At 36.2% G+C, this 12,500-nt stretch overlaps 2 protein-coding genes across 5 annotated transcripts in view; one reads left to right on the top strand and one right to left on the bottom strand.

Moving 5' to 3' along the window:
- The window catches only part of LOC106872935 (MAPK/MAK/MRK overlapping kinase), a 211,678-nt gene that overhangs the window by 143,630 nt on the left and 55,548 nt on the right, over positions 1-12,500 (top strand). The window lies entirely within an intron of this gene.
- Positions 1-12,500, bottom strand: part of LOC106872937 (ankyrin repeat and EF-hand domain-containing protein 1) — a 34,129-nt gene that overhangs the window by 12,048 nt on the left and 9,581 nt on the right. The window contains exons 2-6 of the mRNA XM_089359492.1: positions 10,969-11,248; positions 7,184-7,493; positions 5,908-6,107; positions 4,824-5,097; positions 1-724 (exon numbers count right to left, since the gene is read on the bottom strand). The exon at positions 1-724 is cut by the window's left edge and continues 75 nt beyond it. Of these exons, the coding sequence (XP_089215618.1) occupies positions 1-724; positions 4,824-5,097; positions 5,908-6,107; positions 7,184-7,493; positions 10,969-11,004 (1,544 nt within the window). The 5' untranslated portion in view covers positions 11,005-11,248. The remainder of the gene's footprint in view (positions 725-4,823; positions 5,098-5,907; positions 6,108-7,183; positions 7,494-10,968; positions 11,249-12,500) is intronic.

Genomic DNA, 12,500 nt, shown 5'->3' with positions numbered 1-12,500 from the left:
TTGTCTTTCGTGTCGACCGGGGTGCCTTGCTCGAAGGCGGTTTTCAGTGACTTCTCGTCGTTGCATCGAACAGCTTCATTGATATTGATGTAACTGATGTCCGGCACTTGGACGTACCAAAACGAATCATCTTGCATCGGATGATTTGGTGGCAAGTCGCGATCGAACCGGTTTGTATCTGTTACACAAGAAATATATTGAATATAATCAATCGGTGCCTGCTTGTTCGGTGTCGGTCTTGGGCTCGGATTCGTGCATATGGCCATGGGAAGTTTGAATTTCCCCGCTTTAGCAGGACGCTCCCTTTTGGGTTTCTTTTCTTTCGGAAGGTAAGACGATTGTTGGAAAGTCTTTTTCAGGTATTTCTTACCGACCAGGAAATCCTTCGCGTTAATAGATCCAGCTTTCTCAAACGGTTTGCTAATTAATTCTAAATTTTCGTAAGAAATGGGCGCTTCTAAGGACAACAACACTCTTTTTAAGTAGACTGCCGGTATAACCCCATTTTTATGGGTATCGTACTTGACTAAAGCGGCTTTTACTTTTTCCATGTTAACATAAACCCAGTCGTGGAATTTTATAATAAATTTTTCGAAACCTTTTCCGCTTTTACCATGTAATTTTTCGCCTTTCTTACATTCTTTTGCTGCTTGTTTGTTTCCGAACTCTTTGGCCACCATGCGAGCTGTGCATCCTTCTGAATTCTTGTGCTTGCCGTTACAACCTGGGAGAAAGAAAGAAAATATATTTATGGAACAATATGTGGACAACCATACACAAGCACTCACTCACTCACACACACACACACAGAGAAACATATTCATACACATATATACAGACATCTTTTCTTTTTCTTCTACTTGTTTCAGTCACTAAACTGCGACCATGCTGGAGAGCTAAAGTTTCTTATTTCTTTATTCCCCACAAGGGGAATAAAAACAGAGGGGACAGACACACACACACACACACACACACACACACACACACCAAATCACACGCAACTAGACCAAGGTCATACTTAAATACTCCATTATCCTCTTCTCACAAAAAATCCTCTAAAAAAAAAGCCATCATTAAGAAAAAGAAACCACAACATGACATGGTTTACTCCACCTTTCACTTAAAATGTCAAAACTAATTTAGTAAAAATCTTTTTTTTAGATTTCATTGATGAACACTTGCCGTTCAACCACAGATACAAGAAATTATTCAATATAAGCAATTGCATACAGGAATATTGTTCTTGCTAAAGCTTAACTTTCCGCCCCCAAGTCAGCGCTTATCGATCAGACCTTACAACATGGACATTCTAATCGTGATCATTCCGCACTTTCTTTGGCACACTGCTGCACCTTGGACCACATTAGCAAGCGTGTTCTAAAAAAACGGTAGAATCTGATTTGAGGGACGCTTAGTTGAGATCTATTTCTTGTATGACGATAAACAATATACAGGCTCCCCAGATGTTATCGCTGTTGGTGTCGTTGTTTCTGTTGTAGACAACAATGGCCCTTCTCCTCACCTCAGTCACATCCTCACAAAATGATAGGACATCCGCTCCTGATGATCTTGTTTAACAATTTCTTGTAGCTCTTCTTGCCGCCTACTATCGTGTGTCTATGTGTCTATGTGTATGTGTGTGTGTGTGTGTGTGTGTGTGAGCATGCATGAGTGTGTTAGCGTGCATGAGTGTGTTAGCATCCATGCATGTGTGTCTGTGTAGGTGAGTATTTTAATGTACTTAAGTATATGTATGTGTGTATATGTTAGCATGAGTGTGTGAATGTGTGAGCGTACGTGCTTGCGTGTTTGTACGTGTGTGTGTGTGTGTGTTGTAGAACAGTAAATGCAATAAGATTTGACAGTTGCAACAGAGAAAGATTAAATAAAATAATAATAATAATAATAATAATAATAATAATAATAATAATAATACTAATGATAATAATGATAATAATGATAATATAAAAATGTCAAAATAAATAAATGAAAACGGGAAATCTAAAATTGCTAACAATGGCGGCTATATCATCATCATCACCATCATCATTTTTTTCTATTTTCTTCTCCCTCTTTTTCATTTTTCTCCAGCTTTTCCGTCGTCGTCGTCATCTTCATTTGTTGGCCATTCATAACTTTCTATACCACCACCACCACCACCACCGCCACCACCACAGCAACGTCACCGCCGCTGCCGCCCCCACCACTGCCACTCCCCCCCCAACATCGTCATTGTCTCCCTGCCGCTATTATCACCATCATTATCACCATCATCAACACAATCGTTTTCTTATTTCGTCATTTCCTTCTTCGTTCTCGTTGACCGTTCGTAACTTTCTACATCATCATCTATCATCATCATCTATCATCATCATTAGCATCATCGTAATCATCAAGGTCACCCCCCACCATCATCATCATACTCCTGCTCATCGTCACCATCATCATCATCATCATCATCATCATCGTCATCATCATCATCTACTGTCATCTTTAGCATCATCATAATCTTCATCAAGGTCACCACCACCACCATCATCATCATAATCGTCGTCGTACTCCTCCTCCTCCTCCTCCTCATCATCATGGTCATCATCATCATCATCGTCATCATCATTATCATCACCGTCGTCGTCATCATCATCATCATCATCATCACAGTCAGAAACGTGTACATAACCAACAAAACAAGAACCTCGACCGCCCACTCCCCACCCCACCCCACCCACTTTCTCCCAAAATAACACCGTCTTCCTCAAAAGCCACCTCCTCCCACACACCCCACGTACTCCACGGCACCCAATCCCAAAACTTCGCAGTCCCACAACTTCCTAGCCATTACCCCTACCTCTACCCCTACCACGCCGCATCCCCAATCACCTACCGCCTCGTCTCCACCCCCAAAACACACACACACACACACACACACACACACACACACACATGCAAAAACAGAAACGCGATTGAATTTACTCATCAAAAGAAGCTAGTAATTAAGCCCTGATTGCTTCAGTCGAGAACTTCTGATGAGCTGACACAATCCTTCTTCCCCACTTCTCGCTCCACCCATCTCTTTTTTTTTCTTTTCTTTTTCTATTTTTTTTCTTCTTTTTTTTTTCCAACTGTTAATATACGGTAAATTACCAGCCTGAGGCCATCTTCTCAGTGAAGAACATCCACACTTACCGGCATTGAGTTACTGGCATCATCATAACAACAACAACAACAACAACAATCAACGAATTAGCGACATCTACAAGAATGGTAGCCGTCACCATCACACCACCACCACCACCACCATCCATACCACCACCACCATGACCACCACTACCACCACCACTAACAACAACAACAGTAACAAGACGACAACAATAAACACCAGTAACATATATATATATATATATATATATACATTTCTTTATACATATACATACAATATATATATATATGTATACATTTCTTTATACATATACATACATATATATATATATATATATATATATATATATATATATATATATATATATATGTGTGTGTGTGTATATATATATATATATATATATATATGTGTGTGTGTATATATATGTATACATTTATATATGTATATATATGTATACATTTATATACGTATATATATATATATATATATATATATATATATATATATATGTGGACAGCAAACAAAATGATATGAATGCAACGGCGCTGCTTTGTTATTTGCACTGTTATATACAGCGAGGTTTTGACAGCGACGCCTGGCGGCTAAAAACTAAGCTAGAAGTGACGTCTGAGTTTGCCGAAAAAAGAAAAAAAAAAAGAAAAGAAATGATGATGATAATGATGATGATAAATTCATTATTGGTCACAAGGACTCATACGATCCAAAACGTGTCATACAAAACAGATTATAAATCATATAGTGACGAGCCCGTGCACACACACACATATACAGACAGACAAACACACACATAGATGCCTGCACGTACACACACACACACTGCACGCATTACACACATATAAAAAAAGAGTAGAAAAATTTTGGATTCAGAGAATAAGTCGGTATCCACAGTAAGCTCCCCATTCGGAATCGGCTATCAGTTCACGTGGTGATCAATTACTGCATTTGTGTAATGTAATATACCCTTGACAATAATCCAGAAAATACCAACGATAAAATTTTTCTGTGCAGAGAAAATAAAGCATAAAGTCAGGGGTGTGGGACGTGAATGCAGATTTATTTTTTTCTTTTGACTTCCATATGATTACAGCTGTTTCGTAACCTTCGTCATGTAGCATTATTTATTTCAGTATGCAAAATCATGCGTATATGTTTACATCAACACGTATGCTCAGCATTATCAATACACTTGTATATTCACAAACTGATACAAATACAGAACGCTTTATTTGCTTCTGTTCACCTCTCGCACATGACTTTATGCTTTATATATATATATATATATATATATATATATATATATGCATATATAGGTACAGGACGTCACCAACGGCGCAAATAACATGAAATACGTAAGCAACGAGAAAAATAGAGAACAGGACAGGTTAACACAGAGAAAGGACTCTTCATCAGTTGTCTAAAACTGAGTTTTAGACAATCTGACGGAATCTGGCCCATTCTGACGCAGCGTAATAGCATGTGAGTTAATGCGACGCCATATGCCTCAACGTGACACATTGGGAATGCAGTTGAACCATTTCCAATCCCTAAATGCCTCTAGTTAACACCGTGGAAGATTTACGAAATAATACAGCAAAATACAAACGAGAATTTATGTAGTTAAGTACAAATAAAAACGATTTACCTCTCTGAGCCAAGAATCGGCAGCACAAGGTAAAGTTTCCTCTTGCCGCTAGGTGGAGCGCGGTATTTCCTTCAACATTTGCACAATCGAAATCGGCGTCGTAACCAGCCAAGGCCGCCAGAACCTCGAAATGACCGTAGGCAGCGGCAAAGTGGGCAGCTCTGTTTCGCTTCCAGTCCTTGATATTCGGATCTCCTCTTTTCTCAAGAATGGCCTTAACGACTGTTGCACTACCACTTTTGGCGGCTGACATCAGAGGTGTGTGGTTAGTTTTCTGAAATAAATAGAAGAACAAAAAAAAAAAAAACCCTAATATAATAAGTATTTTTATATACATTCATTTGTTATTTATTGTTGGTTGATATATATACATTCTTTTTATTATTATTATTGTTGTATTTTGACCTGAAGATTAGCTATATTTTTGAATAGAATTGATTTTTGATCGATTTAATTGATTTGAATATATTTTATTTTCTATTTGAAAACTTGGTTATGAAACACGTGTAGTCGTTTTATTATCATTATCTTATGATTTTTACTATGTATTATATTATATTTATTTATCGTGCATTTACTTATTAATTTTTCTATATGTGACTGTGGATTTTCATGGATGAGTTCATGAACTTTGGTTCTTTTCTCTAAAACTATATATTTATATATTTTATACTGTGAAACTTAATTTAATTTTAATTTTTGATAAATTGAATTTAATTGAGTTTTTACCTGTAAATTTGGATTTTTATCCCTAATATTATATATATATATATATATATATATATATATATATATATATATATATATATATATGTGTGTGTGTGTGTGTATATGTTTGTGTGTCTGTCCCTCAGCATCGCTTGACAACCGATGCTGGTGTGTTTGCGTCCCCGTAACTTAGATGTTCGGCAAAAGGGACCGACAGAATAAGTACTAGGCTGATAAAGAATAAGCTCTTGGGTCGATTTGCTCGACTACAAAGGCGGTGCTCCAGCATGGCCGCAGTCAAATGACTGAAACAAGTAATAGGAGAAAATAATTATATATATATATATATATATATATATATACAGATTTTATTTACCGGAGGTCGTATATCGGGGTTTATTCCGTCTCTGAGAAGTCCGAGGCAGATTTCTTCGTTCTCAACTGCAGATTCACATCCCAACTGCAAAGCGCTCGTACCATCTCTAGCCACCGTGTTCACGTCAGCGCCATGTTGAATTGCTAATTCGTAACTGCGAAAATGCCTCTGACTTGGTGTGAACATGTAAAACAAAATACCTGTCGAAGGAAGCAAAAATTGAAGTCCATTTTCAAATGTTTGAGAAAATTTAAAGCAACCCAGATTTTGTATGTATGTATGTATGTATGTATGTATGTATGTATGTGTGTGTGTGTGTGTGTGTGTGTGTGTGTGTGTGTGTGTATGTGTGTGCAGGTCTCGGTGGTAGTAGCAAATATACATACATACATACATATATATATATATATATATATATATATATATATATATATATATATAAACGACGGGCTTCTTTCAGTTTCCGTCTACCAAATCCACTCACAAGGCTTTGGTCGGCCCGAGGCTATAGTGGCGGACACTTGCCCAGGTTGCCACGCAGCGGGACTGAACCCGGAACCACGTGGTCGGGAAGCAAACTTCTTACCGCACAGCCATGATGTATGTATGTGTGTGTGTGTGTGTGTGTGTGTATGTGTGTGTGTGTGTGGTCATGTGTGTATAAATGTATTTAGGCATGAGTTGTATTTCTGTTATGCTGGTGTTTATCTTTTAAACCGATGTCAAGCTTGCGTTCCTTTATTTAGAAACAGAAACTGTAACTTAGTGATCCGATGAATAGCGATCGATAAAGCACGTACCAACCTGAAGTGAAGAACTGCGATTGACATGACCAAGTAAAGTCGATGGTTGATAGAAACATAAAAGAATTCTGGCGCAAACATAGAACATAGTCGTTTGATAAAGAAGTTGATTTCATAACGACGTCCGTCGTTTCTGGGTTTCAATTCTCCTGCACGGATCTTTTTGGGTCAAACCACTTTTACTGTAGCTTAGTGATTTGAAAAGAAAAACAAAACAAAACAAAACAAAATTCACCCCCCTCCCCATCCAAACAAAAGTTCCTTATAAGATAAATTTAAGAGACAGAAGAGAAGGCAGCTGAAGGAGAATGGATGAAGGCAGTAACATGTTTTGATCCCTAGCTCTGCTCGACTAGAGCTAGCCCGGGACTAAACAACAAGATTAACAACAACAATCAATCAATCAATCAATCAAAAAGTGATGAAAAAAAAACAAAAGAAAAGAAAAAAGGGAGAAAGAAAATTCTAATTACCTCTGCCTTGGACATCAATTAACCTCATGTTAGCTTTGTTGTTAGCCAACCTCTCCAGGCATTGGATATGGCCGTATTCCGCAGCAATCATGGCGGCCGATGTTCCTTGGAAATCAACGACGTCGGGATGGGCACCGAGCCCGAGCAGAAACTCGAGAATGTTGTCGCTGTTGGACATAGTGGCGACTATGAGAGCTGTCCGGCCGAAAGTCGGTTCATTGTAGTTAATTAGGTGAGGGATTCCTTCGCCGATCAGTTTTTGGATTTCAACTTTGTCCTTTTCGTAAACCAGCTGAATTAGCTTGCACACCTGTGAAGAAGCATAATGAGATCAGTAATGTCACCATCACCATCAGCCTCGTCGTCATCGTCATCGTCGTCATGGCACCGCGAGCGTCTTTACTGCGTAACCATATTTTAATTTATCATAAATTAATTTAAACACCAGAGTTGCCTCCCCTGTTTGTCATGAAGAAGATAAATATTCTGTCATAAAGACAATGTGACCCTTTGTAAACAGAATGGTAAATCCATTTTGTGTGTACCCCCCCCCCCCCAAACGAACAAACCTGTTAATCGATTGATAATTGGAAACACCTTAATAAATATCAATAGGAGTGTCTGCTAGAATTTACCAATTCCAGTCTTTTTCAAAACAACGAATTACTATAAAAGCTATACTACTCAAAGAGAAAAAAAACATCAAACCTACTGAAACAGCAATGGAAGAGGACGCATGTTCTATAAAGGATCAGTCGATTTTATAATTATTAATATAAGAGTTTAAAGGATGATAATCCTATAAACTCCAATATATTTTGATAGTGAGGTGGGCAGGCATCCTATGAATATAAGAGCGAATACATATATTACGAGAGCTATTTTTTAAGGGAACTTTCATTGAGCCATGTATAGCTTTTTGCTTCACTGGAGTATATATGAGACATGACTTCAGCTCGATAAACTTATGCTTTAGAATAACATAGGCAGTCAAGACAGCAGTTATTGAGGTTAAAATTACACAAAGAAAAAGAGTTTTACTTATTCGTAAAAAAACATTTTCTCCTGTTTATACTGGTTATGAAAGAAATAAAACTTTTAGTGCAACGGTAGCTTACCTTAACGTTATTACTATTGAAGATCTTATGATAGTGGCTGTGTGGTAAAGAATTCCTCGTCAAAGGATATGTTGGATATGCGCTGACTAATATTATACAAGATATTTAATGGTAATATCAGTTTTATAAATTATATTAAAAAAACAGGGTTTCTCTCTCTTTCTCTCTCTCTCTCTCTCTCTCTCTCTCTCTCTCTCTCTCTCTCTCTCTATCTATCTATCTGTTTATTGCTCTTTCAATACTTTCCTAATGGAATATATTACGCAGAATATTAAAACTAATTGAATATTTCTAACTTAACAATGCAATATCTTTGCTATTGTTGCTTTTTAATGTTTCAACTGCGTTGCCAAAGCCTTCCATAACTATATATATATATATATATATATATATATATATATATATATATATATATATATATATAACAAATATTATGTATGTATGCCTGTACATAGATAAGTGTGTGCGTGGGTGTGCACGTACATGTATATATGTATATATATATATAAATGCACGTGTATGTATGAATGTTTGCGTGTGTATATGTATATGATGTGTGTGTGTTTCTGTGTGTGTATATATAGATATGTATGTATATATATACATACATATACATATATATATATATATATATATATATATAAACGTATGTGTGTACGTACACACACACACAGGTACACACACAAACATACATACATACACCCACACAGCCTCCCCCTATATAGGTGGGGGAGGCTCTGTGTATATAAATATACACACACATACATACATACACACGTACACACAAACATACGCATGTAATATTAATTTTCCATCCATCTTGCATGCTGGCATGGGTTATATATATATATATATATATATATATATATATATATACAGAAAGAGAGAGAGAGAGAGAGAGAGAGAGAAAGAGAGGGAGAGAGAGGATGCACAGAATAGAAAGATAGGTAGGTAATAGATAAGCAGATGTATACATACATACATACATCTGCGTATCACTCATAACCTATATATGTATGTATATATATATGTCTAGATAGATATGTAGACTGAACGAATGATATATAGATAATGGGAGCTTAATTTCTGATTACTTTTATACACACACACACACACACACACACACACACACACGCGCGCACTCATTCAGGGTTAACCCCAAAACGAGTGCAATATTTTAATTATTAACTTTTATCGTCGAAATCATTGGAGCTGACATCTGCAATATTCCTCACAATTGTCGACATCGTTTAAAAGACGTAAAAACAAGGGAAGAACAACGCTTAATGGAACACTTAATGCGTTCTGATAAATTCCCCCGTTCATAGAGCTTTGTTCCAATGTAAATTGTTTCAGATGAGAGTTTGGTCTATGGCTTTGTGAGATGAAATGAAAATATCGGGGACTAATTTCATCTGATCGCTTTTCTAAATCGAAATATGAAGTGAAAAGCGAACGGAGAAAGAAAGGGGGGTTGGAGGTGGGTGGAAAAGCCAAGCCAGTGAAGTTGTGTTACGTCTGCGGATATAATCATGGCTTCTTTCCCTCTCTCAACATCACAGGGAAAGGAACACAGATAACGGTGACGTTGACGGCGATAGTATTGGTGGCGGTGGCGGTGGTGAAGAGAAAGGAACATACAAACGAACACACACACACAAATATATATATTCTATGCCAGCGTGTATGTATAGGTTATGAGACCCAGAGGTTTCAGGTAATGGTGAATAAGTGCTATGGATAGACCATAATTAGGCTCCAAGTTCGGTGATTATGCGAATAAGGGGTCCAACGTAGGTCATATATCAGCGTGCGTATATAAGGATTTACTTTTCGTAATGAGATAAAAAAAAACCCAAGGCTGTGTATATTTTATAACATTTATAAATAGAAGGTCTTACAGCTGTTTCTAGGTTATTTATTATATCCCTTCATCGGAGACGGTGTGAGGGGATGGTTAAGCAATAGTTAGTTTAGATAAGATAAGGAATAGAGAGTGAAATGGAGGAATTCACTCTCTATTCCCTATCTTATCTAAATTAACTATTGCTTAACCATCCTCTCACACCATCTCCGATGAAGGGATATATAAAATATCCTGGAAACAGCTGTAAGACTTTCTATTTATAAATGTTCCATATTATACACAGCCTTGGGTTTTTTTTTTTTATCTCATTACGAAAAGTAAATCCTTATATATATATATATATATAGTCCAACCCATAGCTGCATGCAAGGCGGACATTAAACGATGATGATGATGATATATATATAAAGGCGGTGCTCCAGCATGGCCACAGTCAAAAGACTGAAACAAGTAAAACAGTAAAAGAGTAATGTATATATATATATATATATATATATATATATATATATATATATATATATATATATGTATATGTATATAAGTGTGTGTTTGTGTGTAAGTGTGTGCTTGTATTTGTGTGTGTATATGTGTGTGTATGTAGGTGTGTGTGTGTACATGTGTGTTTATTTGTTTATTCCTTTGTAGTGGTGGTGTGAGGAAAGACCATACAGAACGGTGGTGGTGGTGATGATGGTGATGAAAATGGTAATGATAGTGATAATGGTGGTGATGAAGATGATGATGATGATGATGATGATATTAATGAGAAATTTAACGAAGAACAAAAAACCAATTCTTACCTGTGCAATTTCAAGAGGAGTTCTGGCTAAAGGCATGTCTGCTAGGAAAACCGAAACAGATGTAATACCAATTGGGAATTCTTGAAGGTACCGAAATTTACACTTAATATATGTACTCTGTTTATTATTATTATTATTATTATTATTATATATTATTATTATTAATTTCAATTGTTGCTGTTGCTCTTGTTGGAAGGCAGCAGAGATAAGCGACTATTCTCTTCTCTTTTTACAGCAGCACTTGGTTTTCTTCTTAATCTTGAGTAATCTTCGAAATAATCTGCCAAATAAAGATGAAGGCAGAAGTAAGAACAAGAAGAAGAATAACAAAAGCAATACAACAACAACAACAACAACAACATAATAACAATAATAGTCATAATATTGGTTTCAAATTTTGGTATATATATATATATATATATATATATATATATATATATATATGTACATATATATATATATATATATAAGTCGATCTTGGCGGAATTTGAACTCAGCACGTAGCGGCAGAAGAAATACTGCTAAGCATTTCGCCCCGTGTGCTAATGTTTCTGCCAGCTCACCGCCTTGAGTCTACTTTCAGTTTCTGTCAACCAAACCAACTCATAAGGCTTTGGTTGGCTTGAGACTATAACGCGAGAAACTTGCCGTGGTACTGAACCCGGAACCACGTGGTTGGGATGCAAATTTCTTACCACACAGCCACACCAATGCCTATCATTAATTTATCATTAGGTGTCACTAAATTAGATGAATTTCAGTTGCAATTTTCTAAAGAATGAAACAATTATTTCTGTTTCTTCTCTAATAAATATATTAAATAAGAACAGAATTTCTTCAGTTACAGAGCACATAATTTCTTGACTTTCATCTTGGTAGTCATTCATTCTCTGCTCATCCATAGAAGAGCTAAGATTATTGCCAAATTAATTAGATCCAACTGCCAAAATGAAAATATTATTGCTTTTAAGAATGATAAACCAATTATCTCTATCAAGCAAGTTTCAACTCCAACCTTATTTGCAGAAGCCAAATTTTTACAATTTATAATAATTAAGTTCTTATAATAAAATTGAATCTTTGCCAATTGTGTCCCCTAGGAATGATCTCATTCTTCAAATTCAGTGCTAAGGTTCTTAATTTCCAAAACATATGAATAATATCTTAAATTTGTTCTGAGTTTATTCTTTCATTCTTTTAATCTTTTGTTTGTTTCAGCCATTTGACTGTGGCCATGCTGGAGCAAGAGTTCTTAGTCTTCAAGAGTTTTTAGGTTCAATTAAGTCGCAAAGACTGAATCCAGTACTAAATTCTCTTCATGAAAAAATTATTATTGCATTTTATACCTTGTCTTATTTTCCTTATACATATCAACACGTGTATTACTTTTCAACCTTCTACACACACGCACACACACACAAACACATACATATTTACTCTTTTACTTGTTTCAGTCATTTGACTGTGGCCATGCTGGAGCACCACCTTTAGATGAGCAAATCGATCCCAGGACTTATTCTTTGTAAGCCTAG

The sequence above is a fragment of the Octopus bimaculoides genome, chromosome 11 (genome assembly GCF_046866305.1).
Source record: "Octopus bimaculoides isolate indiv1 chromosome 11, ASM4686630v1, whole genome shotgun sequence".
Taxonomy (NCBI): Eukaryota; Metazoa; Mollusca; class Cephalopoda; order Octopoda; family Octopodidae; genus Octopus; species Octopus bimaculoides.
This window is presented reverse-complemented; position numbering and strand designations above follow the sequence as displayed.